This window comes from Colossoma macropomum, unplaced genomic scaffold (genome assembly GCF_904425465.1).
Source record: "Colossoma macropomum unplaced genomic scaffold, Colossoma_macropomum, whole genome shotgun sequence".
NCBI classification, from domain to species: Eukaryota; Metazoa; Chordata; class Actinopteri; order Characiformes; family Serrasalmidae; genus Colossoma; species Colossoma macropomum.
In genome coordinates this window covers 161,394-176,851 of record NW_023495660.1, presented here as the reverse complement: position 1 = coordinate 176,851, position 15,458 = coordinate 161,394, and the positions used below count along the sequence as shown (strand labels likewise).

General features: G+C 38.5%; 1 protein-coding gene across 1 annotated transcript; it reads left to right on the top strand.

The window, feature by feature from the left end:
- The first annotated feature begins 1,686 nt into the window (after positions 1 to 1,686).
- On the top strand, positions 1,687 to 14,385 carry grpr (gastrin-releasing peptide receptor). Its single transcript, XM_036563160.1, has 3 exons — positions 1,687 to 2,093; positions 8,092 to 8,443; positions 13,996 to 14,385. The coding sequence occupies exons 1-3, from the start codon at positions 1,687 to 1,689 to the stop codon at positions 14,383 to 14,385; spliced, it is 1,149 nt and encodes a 382-aa protein (XP_036419053.1).
- Positions 14,386 to 15,458: the final 1,073 nt, after the last annotated feature.

Genomic DNA, 15,458 nt, shown 5'->3' with positions numbered 1-15,458 from the left:
CTATGAAATAATAATAAAATTGTTCTGCTTTTCTTCCAAGCTGTACTTGAGGTCATTCATACCAAGCCCCAACCCAATCTAATTTGAAGGAGTAACTGAACATTTTTTATTTATCATTTAAGACAACAATAGTGGAGAGTTTATAATAATTCACAAACATGACAAGTACTCTCTCGACTTAAACTGTCTTAAATCAAATTTTTAAAAACCCTGATTTGCCACATTGTAATGCCAAAGCAATGACTGTTTAAATAGTGTGCATATTCCCCTATTGTCCAGATGGGGAATCAAACCCCAGTCTTAAACATGAAGGGCAGTGGTGCCTTCCACTGCACTATACCAATCATTTCACTGTCCTAGGCAATGTTTCAGCTTTAGCAGATGTTTTTGTTAGATTGGAATTTTACATATTTATTTATTTAATACTTATTGCGCAGCATCTAAAAATTACTCTTACTTATGTTCTGGTTTATCCGAATCAGAATTATATTTATTGTCTAAGTATGTTGACACACACAAGGAATTTGGTTCCAGCTGTTGGTGTCTCTGTTTTAAATAATTAATTGCAATATACAAACAATGTACAATTAATTTACACACAATACACAATGTACAATATTTATGTTATATGAGCAATATGCAGACTATTTATGGACAAGTTTTATACAGACAATGCACAATATACAAGCAGCATACAGATTATGTAGGGGCAAGCAATATGAGTGTGTGTGGTAGTGCAAACACAGTAATCTACATTGTGTATAAGAAAGACATTGTGGTGCACAGTGGTCTGCAGCAGGGTGTAATAACTATCTGGAGGGAAAAAAAAACAACAGGAGCAGCTATGGATCAGCAGATGATATTAGTGGTCAGCTATTTATGAGGGTGATGGCATGAGGACAGAAACTGCTCCTGTGTATGGCAGTCTTAGTATGTAGGGTTCTGTAGTGCCTGCCGGGGAGGAGGAGCTGAACTAGAATGTGGTGTGTAATAATTTTGCCTGCCCAGGGTGCCCAGGGTGGGCAGGGGAGCAGCAAGGATTTTTTCATAATACTAAATAACCTTCATCTCCAGTTATCCTTTGAATATAGCATTCTCCCAATGCTGCCTTCTCTTTGTTTAGTATGAAAATTTACGCAGAAACAAGCTCTTTGGTGTTCTGAAGGCACATGATTTACCAGGCTTAGTTAAGGCAAGTCCCTTAACTGTGTGATTAATGCTATTTTCACCTAGCGCAAATAGACACTGCTAAAAAACAAAACAAAACGAAAGAAAATAATGGGCTTCCCCATGTCACTGAAGCAGTTTTTCAAAGATGTGGACACTCTGCGCACATTTCAATCAATATAATTCAATGTGTGGACGTTTTCCACGATCGCCACCTGCGCCACGTTCGGCTAGTGTGAACTCCTGGCCAATCCCGGCGCAGGAGGCGGAGTCTGCCGGAATAAGGATGAGGAAAAACAACGCTGAAGCTCAAACGTGAGACAGAGTGGCTCGCGTCACCCATTGGCTCTCTCTGCGTTCAGGTGAGGAACTGTGGACAGATGTGTAAGAAGCAGCCTACCAGGAACTTGAGGATTTTCGCGCTGTAGAGTTTTAAGTACTTGAGCGAGTTTTTTTGTATCTAAAGGACGTAAAGGAACCAAACGACTTCTACAAAAAATGTCCCAGCACTAGCTAAACATGTCTTTAGAGGAAGCGTTTGTGTCGACCCATGAGGAGAAGTTGACGTCCAATGAATCGTGGGACTGCAGGAGCGTGCCGGACCCCTCGGGGTCACCTGTGTGGCACGCGGGCGTCTTCATCGCCGCCGTGTACGCGCTCATCATCGCCGTGGGGCTCGTGGGCAACGTGACGCTCATCCGAACCTTTTGCACGGCCAAGTCCATGCGCAACGTGCCCAACCTCTTTATGTCCAGCCTGGCTTTCGGCGACGTGCTGCTGCTGGTGACGTGCGCGCCCGTGGACGCCTGCCGCATCCTGGCGAGCGAGTGGCTCTTTGGCAGGGTGGGCTGCAAGCTCATTCCCTTCATCCAGCTCACTTCCGTCGGGGTGTCTGTGTTCACCCTCACCGCGCTGGCGGCGGACAGGTGGGAGACTTGTATGCATGTTTGTGTCTCGGTACAGGACAGGCAGAGCTCCCAAAACTCTTTAAAGAGCTCCAGGGACAAAATGAATTTGCAACTATAAAACTGCTCTGCAGGATTGCTTTCAGTTGAATCAGTTCAAATGCGTGCACTGGTTCCACATGAATAAACGAGATTTTATCAGCATAGTTATAGCCAAAAGTAAGTAATATAAAAATGATAATACATTTCATCCATGTGGAACTGATTTACACGTTCAAGTCAATTCAATACCACGTTTATTTTTTCAGTATAATGAGAAAATGCACAGCAAAATGACCACATTTTTTGTGTATAGTACCAAAAAAAATTCTCTGGCATGTAACAAGTGTGGAACCCTGTTTTGGTATTAAAAACATTCTTCAAAGCAAAAAAGGGTTCCGTGTCATACCAAAAAGTGTTCTGACTTACAATTGCAAAACCCTTTTGGAGCTATACGACATATTTTCCATCATAGTGAAGAACCACCTATGCATTCAAATGGTTCTTTGAGTGTTTGAGGTTCTGTGTATAACCGTTGTCTTTGCTAAGAAGAACACCTGAAGAACCTCTTTTTTAAGGCCGTATAACAAGTTGCCCATCGCAGAGAAAAAAGATTTTTGCATTCAGATGGGTATTTGAGTGCTCACTGTTCAGTGGATAACCACTGACTTTGCTGAAGAATTTCCAATTTCCAATTTCCAATTAACACATACAGTATTTATTTAATGCCTACAATCATCACTTAAATCCAGCTGGACACAGATAAACACTGAATTAACCAGTGAGGATTTTGCTATTACACTGATGTTGTTGAATTAGTAACACTTAGTGTTAAATGAACACCTATGGTGGTCATTTAAATCCAGCTGCACACAAATGACCACTCTAAGCCTGAATTTCAACACTGGAGATTTAGCTGTGTAATATTTTGATTGGATGGATAGATGGATGGATGGATGGATGGATAGATGGATGTCACAAAAATGAGAAAATAGTAAAAATAGCTGAAATCAGTGAGTCATGATCAATAAAATGAAATATGTAACAGAAGGCTAAAACTGTCATATTCTGCATTCTTTCTTTGTGATCAATAAGTACCGTTCAATGTCCATTCCCCAGCTTTCAATTCTCTCTCACTGTGCTCAGATGGGTCCAGCTGAACTGAGCGGATACCTGTGAACATTGCAGATGTCAAAGGAATAGTCCAGCATTTTTCAACCTAATCTCTACCCGCCACATCCGTATTGTTACTGTCAGAATAAAACCTTCACCCTTGGAAATACTAGTTGTCATTTATGATGTGTTAAAATTTGATAATGAATGAAGCAAAAAATGCTCAAACATTACTTAGAAAAAAAGAGTGCTTTCCATTATCTTCATTTTAAATTTTAAGTTTTTCCTTCTCCTGTAAAGCTACCATTTTGGACATACGAGGATTGGTGACAACAGCAATAAAAGCATATGATCATTACCACTGACAATAATGTCAGTGTGTTTCCCTGTACTTGAAAAATAGAAAACCTGAAAACTTATAATAGAAGCCACTGAGCAGGTGCTAAAACAACTGTCCATTGGCTTGTATTATAGGTGTGTATCAAATAAACAGGTTTTCTTTTCTTTTACTAAGTACAGGGAATTGCAGGGGCATTCCTTCAGCACTGGGAGCTTGCTGTGTGGACTGTCGCTGAGGTACATGTTCCCTCAGTCTTCTGGAACGAACAGAATGATCCAGTGACTTGATGGAAAACAGCCATGCTTGGCTTCTCCTGCTAATGTCTGCAGACATTACAGTAAACCGTACAACATGGATTTGGTGTGATATTGCTCTCGTAAATATTCTGAGCCTAGTTTGGCAAGAGTTATCCAATTGGATTGGATTATGTCTTACAATCTGGTTATTTCATTGGCTCTTTTATGGAATGTGTTTAGTTCCAAAGTCAGATGTATGACTGGGAAGCTGGAAATTAACCTAACATTACCGCATTTAGAAGCTGTGACATGATTGCCACTGTGAAGCTTTGTCACATGATGACTGGGTGCCAATTTTGAAAATTGTGAAATGATTAACTGGCTGATTGAAAGTGTTCTAACCTTTCATGTGTAGAGCAGAGAGGAGCAGAAACAATTACAATTCTGAATAAATTATCCTGGCATCAATCACCAAAATGTTTTACATCTGTTCTTCACTGTGAAGGCGTCAGGAGAGAACAACAAGGTATTGGCAGGTGCAATGGGAAAAAATGTTCTTTGACTTCCAACAACAAAACACTTTGGGGCTATGCAACAGATTTTCCATCATGGTGAAGAGCCATTAATGGATTCGAAAGGTTCTTTAAGTATTCACAGTTCAATATGTAACCACACCCTTTACCAAAGAACCCTTGAAGAACTATTTTCAATTTAAAAATACAGTATTTAATTAACGCATACAATGTTTACTTAAATCCAGCTGGACACAAATGACGAGAGTGAATTTCAACTCTAGGGATTTTGCTATGTAAAATTATGATTGGTTGGATGGGTGGATGGATGGATGGATGGATGGATGATATAGAGCAGCAAGAGTCAAGAGAGAGCAACAGGGCAAGCTTTACAAAAATATACTTAGTCAGTAGATAGAAAAAACTAATCAGAAATAAAATACCCAGTAAGAATTCCAAAAATAGAAATCATAAAAGTGACAAGAGCTTTCTCACCCACTTTGTTCAGAAGAGACACTTGAAAAGCCATTTTCTCTAAGAAATGTGTGTAATGATGAGATTTTGAAACAGGACAGATGGCTCTCATGAAGAGAGAAGATAGTTTTGCTTTGCCAAGGTGCAAGTAGAGCACGTACAAGGGTACTTTGAGTTACCATGTCTTATTGGAAGCATTAATGTGGCTTTTGTGAAGCTGTGACTAGATTATTTTACAAAATGACATTCTGATTTAGCTTTTTGCCAAGATTTATTGATGTGGAATTCTTTTAAAATGTGAGTTCATTTCCAACAAAGTGCTTCATGCTTATTAAATTTATGAAGCACATATAGAGATGAATATGCAAATACTGAGAAATGAAAAGAAATATACTGGGAACAGTATGTTCAAAATGCCGCTGCTAGGACCGTCACCTTTTCAAAAAAGAATGACCACATCACCCCTGTGAGTCTTCACTGGTTGCCCATTACATTCTGTGTTCAGTACAAGGTTCTCCTTATAACATATAAAGCTTTGCATGGTCTGGCTCCTCAATACTTGGCAGAGGTTCTTCATCTATATGTCCCATCCCATACTTTAAAGTCACAAAATTTAGGCCTTCTTCATGTTCCAAGGTTTAAATTGACTTCTATGGGTGGTTGATCATTTAATGTAGTAGCTCCCAAATTATGGAATACTCTCCCTCAGTCTATTCGGGATGCAACCTCTCTGTCTTCATTTAAATCTCTGTTAAAGACTTACTTGTTTTCACTGTGTTATCATTGTCCCATTTATACTTGAATATTTTCCTGTATTGTCCTCTTGTTTAATGTATTGATGTTTAATGTGTTGATGTTCTTTGATTGTTAAGTGTCCTTGAGCATGGGAAAGGCGTTATATAAATAAAAGTGATGATGATGATGGAAGTTTGAACAGTCCAAAACTACACTATTAAAAGCAAAGGTGCCAAGAAAGGGATCTTTGGAGCAATGCCATAGAAGAACCTGAAAAACTTTGCAACCAAAGCCAACCATTCAGTTAAAGGGTTCTTTAAAACCAAAAGTCGCTCGTTTATGGTTTTGCTTCAAAGAGCAAACAGCATCCTTTATTTTAAAGAGTGCATTACAAAATGTTGTAACAAAAATAATAATACATTTTCTTTGTATACAGTTGTTTGCAAAAGTTTGGGCACCCCACCAATTACATATTTGGTTGATATTTGAAGTAAAAAGAAGTAAATACAATGTCAGCAACAAACTATTTTTGATTTTTTTTTTCTGCAAATGTCAATGTACAGTTACTTTATATTTGAATACTTTAAAAATATAAAAAAAAAGTAATCGTGGTGGGTGCAAAGGTCTGGAAACCATTCCAAGTTCTCAAAATTTAGCTTGTCAGGCCTTAACTGTTCAGACTATTCAGGCAGGTCAAGAATTGTTATTAGGAAATGGCTGAAGACAATTTCAGTGCATAATAAATTCTCTGACTCTTCAAACTTTGTGTTAGCACACAACGACCATGGGCTTCTCTAAGTAGTTGGCTGCAGTTATGAAAATGCAGCTAATTTGTGCATACAAAGCAGGAGAGAAGATAAAAGCAGGGGGAGGCCATAAAACCTTACGTGGAACCTCATCATGAAAGTCAAAATCTAAAGTATGCAAAAACAACACCCAGATAAGCCAAATGAATGCTGGAAACAAGTGCTGTGGACTGATGAAATAAAAATTTAAATTTTTTAGCCACGATCACCAAAGGTATGTTTGGAGAAAAAAAGGAGCATCATTTGATGAAGAAAACACCTTGCCAACTGTTAAGCATGAGGTGGATCTATTATGCTTTGGGGTTGTGTGGCAGCCAGTGACACATGAAACAAGGGTAGATGGAAGAATAGATGCCAGTAAATGTGAGCAAATTCTGGAAGCAAATGCGACACAGACAGTCAAGAAACTGAAGCTGAAAAGCTGGCCTCTACGACAGGACAGTGACCCAAAACGTTCCTCAAAATCCACCATGAACTATTTCAAGAAATGCAAGCTGAAACTTTTGGAATGGCCCTCACAATATCCTGACTTGAACATCATTGTAAATCAGCAGGTAGATTTAAAAAATGCTGTGCATGCAAGACAGCTCTAAAATATCAAAGAACTAGAAGCGCTGCAAGGAAGAGTGGGTGAAAATTCCTAAAAACAAGAACAGAAAGACTCTAGCTGGCTACAAAAATTGTTCGCAAGCTGTGAAATCTGCCAAAACCTGTATTACTAAGTGACATAGTTGGGTTTCAAAACTTTTGCACATGCCACAATTGCTATTTTATAATCAAATATAGTCTTATGTTAACATTTAGTTAAAAAATTATAAAATTTTTGTTTGCTGCAGAGGTTATGTTTATTTGTTTTCACTTCAAAGATAAAAATGTAATTAAGCCAAAACTTTTGCACCCAACTGTATAGTGCCTTCTCCAAGAGCTTGAAGTGCTTTACACACATCCATAAAACACATACAAAATAAAGTCAAGTATAGACATCTATGTAAAAAAAATATATAGACAGATAAATCAACTTTAGAAGAACAACATGCCTCCCTAAAAATATACATTTTACCAAGACGTTTAAAAGACTTAAAACAATCTGCTGCTCGGATGCTATCAGTGAGCTGACTCCACAGGTATGGAGCAGCAGAAGAGAAAGCATCTCCCATAGAACAAAGCCTGGTCTTGGGTGCAACTAGCAATTCAGACCTAGCTGAATGGGGGAGCAAGCAAGATGGACAGTAAAGAGATACTTTTTCAGATATGTAGTCAGCAGCAGTGTCATGTAGAGCCTTATAAGTAAGAAGTAGTATCTTGTGCTTATCTTGTGACCTGGGGCTAATAAGAATTACATCAGTTTTAACAGAATTTAGTTTAAGGAAACTACTGCACAACTAGGTTCTAATATCCCTCAAACAATGTATTAAAAAGTGTATTCAAAATGGAAGGAATATCTGGCTTTGTGCAAATGTACCATCAGCATATAGAAGATAGCTCAAGCCATGCTGATGAATAATGTGACCGAGTGGGAGCATATAGATACAAAAAAAAAAAAGACTCGATTACTGATCCCTATAGAACACCATTGGTGACAGTGGTTGGGGCTGATTGCATCCCATTACCTCTCACAAACTGCTGTCAGCTACTCAAATGAGACTGAAACCCAGACAGTGCAGTGCAGTGCAGCTCAAGGAACTTGAGCATCTATACTTATTGTATTTTGAAAGATTCCTGCGCACCTTTGGTAATGAAGAATTTCTTTTCTTTCTCTTACAGATATAAAGCCATTGTGAAACCCATGGACATCCCAATGTCCCTTGCCACAGCCCGGATCTGCTTGAGGGCTTCTGCAATCTGGCTCTTGTCCATGGTCCTGGCCATCCCAGAAGCCATCTTCTCTGACCTGCACCCTTTCCACATCTCAGGCACCAATGAAACCTTCATAACATGTGCTCCATTCCCTCATGGGGAGGATCTCCACCCCAAAATCCACTCCATGGCCTCCTTCCTTATTTTCTATGTCATTCCTCTCTTCATCATCTCTGTGTACTACTTCTTCATCGCCAGGAGTCTGATTCGGAGTGCGACTAACATGCCTGTGGAGGGGAACATAGCCATTAGGAGACAGGTGAGGTGCTTCAAATTCTTCAAGGCATTGAAATGTTTTGTTAACCTTGACATCAGTAATAACAATAACTAGAAGTCCTTTTTTGTGTTTTTATATTGGTTCAAGGCAAAACAATACATCTTCAGTCTACAACCTTCCACCTACAGCCAGGTGTGTTGAGAGCTGAAAATGAGCAAAAAAATACATACTGGCTGGAGTGCCCAGAATACTGAAGTGATAGCTACAACAGTTATGCAACAGCAGCTCAGCTTGACAGTTATTACAATGCATGCATACAGCAGGTGTTCAGAACACCCAACTTTGACAAAAAGAACTATGATGTAGAGATTAGCAAAAGCTGTTGCCAACGGAACCCTGAGACCCACAACAATGAAATCTGAAGTTGCATCTGAATATAATATCCCTAATCTGCTCACCCACACTGTGCATGTGAAAAGAATCATGTGTCTAATTACCAAGCTGTAAGGAGTTCTGCAAATATTCAGCCGTAATTATACATTTAAGCGCTCTGTGTGGTCTGCCTATGAATAGTTTAGTCTTTATGCGATCTGGCTGTAAATACACCCTAGTTTGAAAAGGCCTGCATGCGTCATTGAGATAAGCGTAAGGTGATATTGGACACAAATTCTTGATCTTGATCTCAGTTCATACAAGGTGTGTAAATCGCTGACTTTAGATTGATTCAATTCATTCAAGACAAAAATTTTAAAAATGATTCAACAAATTATGAAATCTCACCTCGATTCAGAATTCAACGTTGTAATACATTGAATGCAGAAATGTACACAGTAGTGGAATATAGACATTAAAGACAATAAACTTAGCTTTTTGTATTTGGAATAGGTTTAGAATTATTATAAAAAATAATCGATTCAAACCTTCCAAAATCGATGCAGCTGAATCACCACCTTCACCACTGATAACTATGTCCACTGTGTTCATATGTTCAAAATTGCGCAGATTTGTGTCAATTCCAAATTGCCAGTGTTAGTGAAATACATTGAAATTAGCAAAACTGTCACTCCATCACCTACTGTGATCCCTAAATAAACATAAAATTCTACTTTTAACAGAATAAAAATCTTAAATAACAGTTTTGGAGGGCATGAGTCTACTGTATTATATACAGAATAAATAGAGAAATATTTAGAAACCATGTGTCATGTGGTCTAGGAGGCAGTAAGTGTCTATCTTATAAGCTGCCATGTTAGATTTTGTTTATGACAAAATAAAAAAAAACAGATGTCCAATATGCTGGTCGTTCAAAAGATATGTTTAAAAAATTTGACAGGGAAAGAAGTATTGAGCCACCATGTTCTCCTCTAATTTGTCCCATTACATCGCTCTGTTTATGTTTTCTTCAATGTCATGTAATGCTTTCATACCATTTGCAGAGAAGCAGCCCCATTTCATGATCTTTGTACTTCACTGTGGGCGTGATGTTCTTGGGATCATACATGTAACCTTCTTTGTCCAAACATGAGTTCTGAGTTCAGTTTTTTGTTTCGTCTGACCAGAGAACATTGGTTCCAAAAAGTTTAGATTTGCCCAAATGTTTGTGTGCAAATTTTAGATGCACATCTCTGTGCTTCTTTTTTCAGCACTGGCATGGCAGTGTAGTTCACTGCTTATTGTTTTCTGTGTAACTGTTGTTCCTGTCATATTCAGATTGTCTGGAACGCTTTTCAAGTGACTGTTGGCTTCTCTCTTACCATAATTGTCATTAGCCTGAGAGCATTTTGTGAAATATTGCCTTTCGGAGCGTGATTGTGTTCCATGAACTTTCCACTCGCACATTATAGAACCAGTTGCACTGGCAGGGATGTTCTAGGGTCCTTGCCATGGCTCTTTTTTATGGCTTTTTCCATTCAAGTGTTGGTTTATAATGTTGTCTCTTAGAACTTTAGGACCGCCCTCAGTTTCATCATGATTGCTACTTGTTGCATGAAGTTTTTCCCAACCAGTGACCTTTTGTAATGACACCAGATGCAATTTGCTCAAGAACACTTTTTGCTGCATTAATATCCAGATTTTTTTATGTAATATATCTAAAAACTTTTTTGTTAGATCCCAATTTCTCATTGATTGATGACAGTGTGGTTTATTTGCAAATATGGATGGCCATCGTAGTGGAACAGTCTGACCCTGATGCTACAGAACAGAATGTTCTCTGGTGATTGAGCAACAAGCATGAGCTTTTATACAGCTCTAACAAAGGCACTGTGGTTAGGTGTGAAGTCAAGCCCCAGACTGTCTAGATGATTCAGCAGTGAATGTGGATTCAAGGAGGTGATGTGAGGACAAATAGTGGACTTCCAAATGGGAAATGCTATTAGAATTACAATATTGCTAAGTCTAAATAGCATATATCTAAATAAAATACACTAAAAACAGCTGAATATGCCCAGACTTAAGTAGAATTTTTGTTTATGCTTATAAATATGTACTTAACTCAAGAGACATGTTTAAATTTGAAGTGAACATATTCACTGGACATACATTAAATAGCAAAAGCAAACATGTCTCAATACTTCTTTTACCTCTCTGTAGAAACCACTAGGTAGTATTGATGACCAAAAAATAATGCTGATAACAAGATTACAACAAGATGAAGGTTATAACACCACTGTATCACTATCATACCGATGCTGTCACCAATTTTAACATGTCGATGTCACCAATCTAAACTAAAAATGTTAAAGGATGCACTGCAGTCATAAGGGCACAGTTATATTATAGACACTTAATACTGTGTTGATGAAAATCTAGTGATGGCACCTGGTTATCACACAATACGCAGTATAATGAGTCCTGAATGGAAATTATATAAACTGCCTGGACTCATTTTTGGTACTGTAACTGCTAGACTGCATCCACTACAATTGAGTAAAATGCTTATTTAGTAACAAAGGCTAATAATGTGATGAACAATGAGTTGTTGTTCATTCCATTTCATTGCGCTCCATTTGTATTTAACTAGTGATCTGAAATGCATGTAATAATTGACATTAATTGACATTATCTGAAAGCTCAGTTATGTGAATGCTATTAGTTCAAAAAGTACACACAGTAATGTGCAAATATCAGAGACCCCCCTTATTTATTTAAACAACCTTTAAGTAGAAGTTATCCATTTTTCAGTATATATTTCTGAAGGGATTAGTTATAAAATAATCCACTTGCATATGGAAGGAGAAAATCCAAGGAAAACACAGTTTCCAAAACCTACTAAAAATTATTACAAGATGTATACATAGAAAGAAAATGGCATTCCTAAAAACCATGCCAGAAATGCTAGACCACTAAAACGGTCACCAACAGATAAACAGTACTTGGAGTACTCTGATTCAAATCTGAAAAAAATCACAGGTGTTTCTTTCGATTCTTCCACTGTGAGAAGACTCAGTACTATGAAAGTATGTGTAACTGTCAGCCTTTACAAAAGAAAAAGACAAAAATAAGGACAAAAAAGAAAAAGGCAAATTTAACAAAGAAGCTGCTAGGGTTCTTAGAATAATGGACTGACCACCACATGGTCCAGACTTCAACATCACTGATTGTGTTTGGGATTACTTGGATTGTGAGAAGCAATAAATGCAACAAACCTCTAAGACTGAACTGTAGAGATGTGGAAAATATCCCTGCAGATTCCTTTGGGAAACTGAAAATGTCTCCCAAACAGAATGGAAGCTGTGATAGTGGCAAAAGTTAGAAAAACTAAATACTGAAAAAAAAAAAAAAGATTCTTAAAGATATGTTTTCTGTTTTTTGTCTGACACTAAAAGATGAGTACATTGTACATCATGGCCATTTTTGGCTGGAAATTAAATGAAGGATGGTCTCTGACATTTGCACAGTACCTTATGAGCTGATTCTGTTATTATTATAGACTTTAGATTATAGATGTTATATTATTATGCCTATGCAGTTGTGACATTTTAACAGTGATATAATGGTAGTGTAGCATGACCCTCACCAAAATGAAGCTATTTTTGCGTGCAGTGAATTAAAGCTTCATATATGAGAACTGTTAAATCTCAGTCAAAAACATGGATGAGCTTTTCTCATAAGATATTGCTAATGCTTGACCTCTGAGTTCTTCTTATTTAATGCATAATATTACATCTGTCATATTTTTTTTTTTTTTAAATCTGTAATACTGAATATGAGGCATCAATATGAGATTCCAGAACAATCCAGAAGAGGAATGCATAGCTTTTGACTGAAGTCTACTGCCAGTGTAGACTGGCAAGTGAAACCATACCTGAAATGTAACTAATAGACTACTTCATGGCTTTTTAACTCCAGTACTGGGTTACACTGCAGTCCTAAACAGTTTTAGGTTGTTCCTGCTCTAGCATTCCTGATCTAATTATCATGCCCTTCATGAATTTGATTAGGGGCAGATTTACTAAGAGAGGCGCTAATTACCAACAGTATACCCACAGTATGCACTGCCACGCTAATGAACAACCAGCTCAAGCTGGCAGTGAAGGAAGATCTGCTCACACAGAGAAGTGTTACTGACACCGTGGCAGTTGGACACAAAGTCACTGGTCACTTTAAACATTGTGCTTTGGTATATTCTTGCCAGACCCACACTATGCGATAAAGGCCCCTTTTTAAACACACAATCATAACCGCTTTCCCAATTTGGGTGGAGACAGAAAGGCCAGCCAAACAGAGGCAAAAGAGTTGGCCTTTCCTATCAAAGTCTGTATATGCCGAATTTACTCTGTTAGACTGAATAGAACAGCGAGACATAAACGTTAAGAGACCATACTGTGTGACTGTTTGCATCATGTGTTTGACAAATTCTATCTTTTCTCTCTAAACACAAACAATGGTCACCGAGTTATAAAAAAAATGAGGCAGTTTTTGAAAGTGTGTATGAGGAATGTGCTTGCAGTAAAGAGGTTATTAGTTTGCCTTTTTATTGGATGGGATCATGGATCACATTAACACGTTAAAAAGAGTTAATTAAAACATTGATGTGTTATGGAAATAAGATACTCATACAAATCAAATAATTTAATCATTTTCTTGAAATTGCATTAGAAATTGCAGTAGTTTCTTTGTCCAAGCGTTTCTTACATGTTTGACATGGATACCAAAATTAAGTTCTTCGTAGCAATGATAAATATTTTTTTAAAAGACTGACACTGCCGTCTAGCGACAACTTATCTACAAATTTTCGAAGGCAAGATGTCAGCGGATAATGTACCAGCTTATTATTAATGTCATGTCGGTTAAAATCTGTATTATTCTGTATTATGGTTATTAGACTGTTTTAATGTTTACCTTTTGTGCAGTTTGTCATGCTTTTTGATGGGATTTTAACAATTTATTTGGCTGAAAACTATAGAAACAATCTGGCAACCCTGAAATTAGACCCCTAGGGGGTCCCCAGGAGTGGAATTGAAACCCTGTCGCCTATTGGAAGCATAAAATATTTGTCTTTCCTCCCCCACTCTAGATTTGATGAGATGAAGCTCTACACTTGCAAAGGACAGCTACTTTTAAACCATCCTCTTTTCCCTCTGTACCTTCAGATCGAGTCAAGGAAGCGCCTGGCTAAGACGGTGCTGGTGTTTGTGGGCCTTTTCGCTGTCTGCTGGCTGCCCAATCATGTGATCTACCTGTACCGCTCCTACCACTACTCCGTGGTGGACGCCTCCATGAGCCATTTCATCGCCAGTGTGACTGCACGTATTCTGGCCTTCACCAACTCATGCGTCAACCCATTCGCCCTGTACCTGCTGAGCAAGAGTTTCCAGAAGCAGTTCAACAAACAGCTGTGCTGCTGCTGTCCTCCTCTGTCGCGGCGCACCCATAGTGTGGTGCGTGGTAACACACGCATGAGCTCTCTGAAGAGCACGCAGAACCACACAGTGGCCAGCTTCAGCCTAGCCAACGGCAACCATCTGTACCAAGAGGGCTAGGCATAAGTGCACTGTGTTTCAAAAGAGTTTCAATGTCATCCATTATAGTAACTAATCCATTCTATAGTGTAAAGCAGCAGGAGGACCTACTCAGCTCTGGTCCTAAAGGGCTGTAGTCTAACAAAGTTTGGTGATTTCTCTGCCCACTAGAGGTTGCATGACTATAAACTTCTACTGTTTGTGAAAAGTATCTTCTTAGTAACTTGCTAATTAGGGCTAGATGCTACAGTTTGAAGGGTTGAGATGTGTACTGCAGAACAGGTCTTGTTGTAGGTAGTAAGGTCGCTGTGCATTTGCCGACCGCTACTCCATTTTATGCAACGGCAGTTTGTTTTTGTTTTAGGCATGTCACACCTGTGATTGGTCAATGTGCCTGTCAGTCAAGTGGTCCTTTGCTATCCAAGAAGCACTTTGAAATTTACCCAGTCCAGCTTACCAGCATGTATTTGAATTTTACACAGCTTGCAGTGAAATTGGTTTAATCTTGTGTAGTATTTCCACACGCAAATGATTTCTGTTCTCTCCTCCAAGCTGTTCGCTGCAGTTTTTCAGCACCAACTAGTGGATTCCTTATTGACTAGTCTATGCAACCCCTAATCTACTAAACCTGGTAATTAGTACATGGGGTGAATTAGGTGGATTCGAACAATTACCAAACTGTGCTAGACTGCCACTCTCCAGGACTGGAGTTAAGTTTCTTGTATAGCAGAGGTGCCCTGGAGGTCTACCGCCCTGGAGATGTCCTTGAAGGCCTTCATTTACTGGATCAGGTGTGCCAGATTTGGGTGGGAGCTGAACTATTCAGGATGGTAGATCTCCAGGTCCAGGATTAAACACCCCTGCTCTAAAGTAAAACTGCTTAACCTTGCTCTAGAAGATCTACCTTTCTACAAAGATTAGTACAAACGTAACTTTCATGTACCTCATTCTTATGTTCCTGATCACTTTGGTTTGAATTTACTTGATTTAAAGTCAACCTGAAATTACAATTAACTTTTTTGTTAGTTCATGTCCCTGGTCATATTAAGCACAATTCATCGACTCATATAATTAAGAAGACACAAAGTTTCCCA

Excerpts from the sequence above, each read along its gene's own strand:
- grpr (XM_036563160.1), top strand. The coding sequence starts at position 1,687 with ATGTCTTTAGAGGAAGCGTTTGTGTCGACCCATGAGGAGAAGTTGACG. Across the intron at positions 2,094-8,091 it reads ACCGCGCTGGCGGCGGACAG|ATATAAAGCCATTGTGAAAC; the intron begins GTGGGAGACTTG and ends TTTCTCTTACAG. Across the intron at positions 8,444-13,995 it reads ACATAGCCATTAGGAGACAG|ATCGAGTCAAGGAAGCGCCT; the intron begins GTGAGGTGCTTC and ends CTGTACCTTCAG.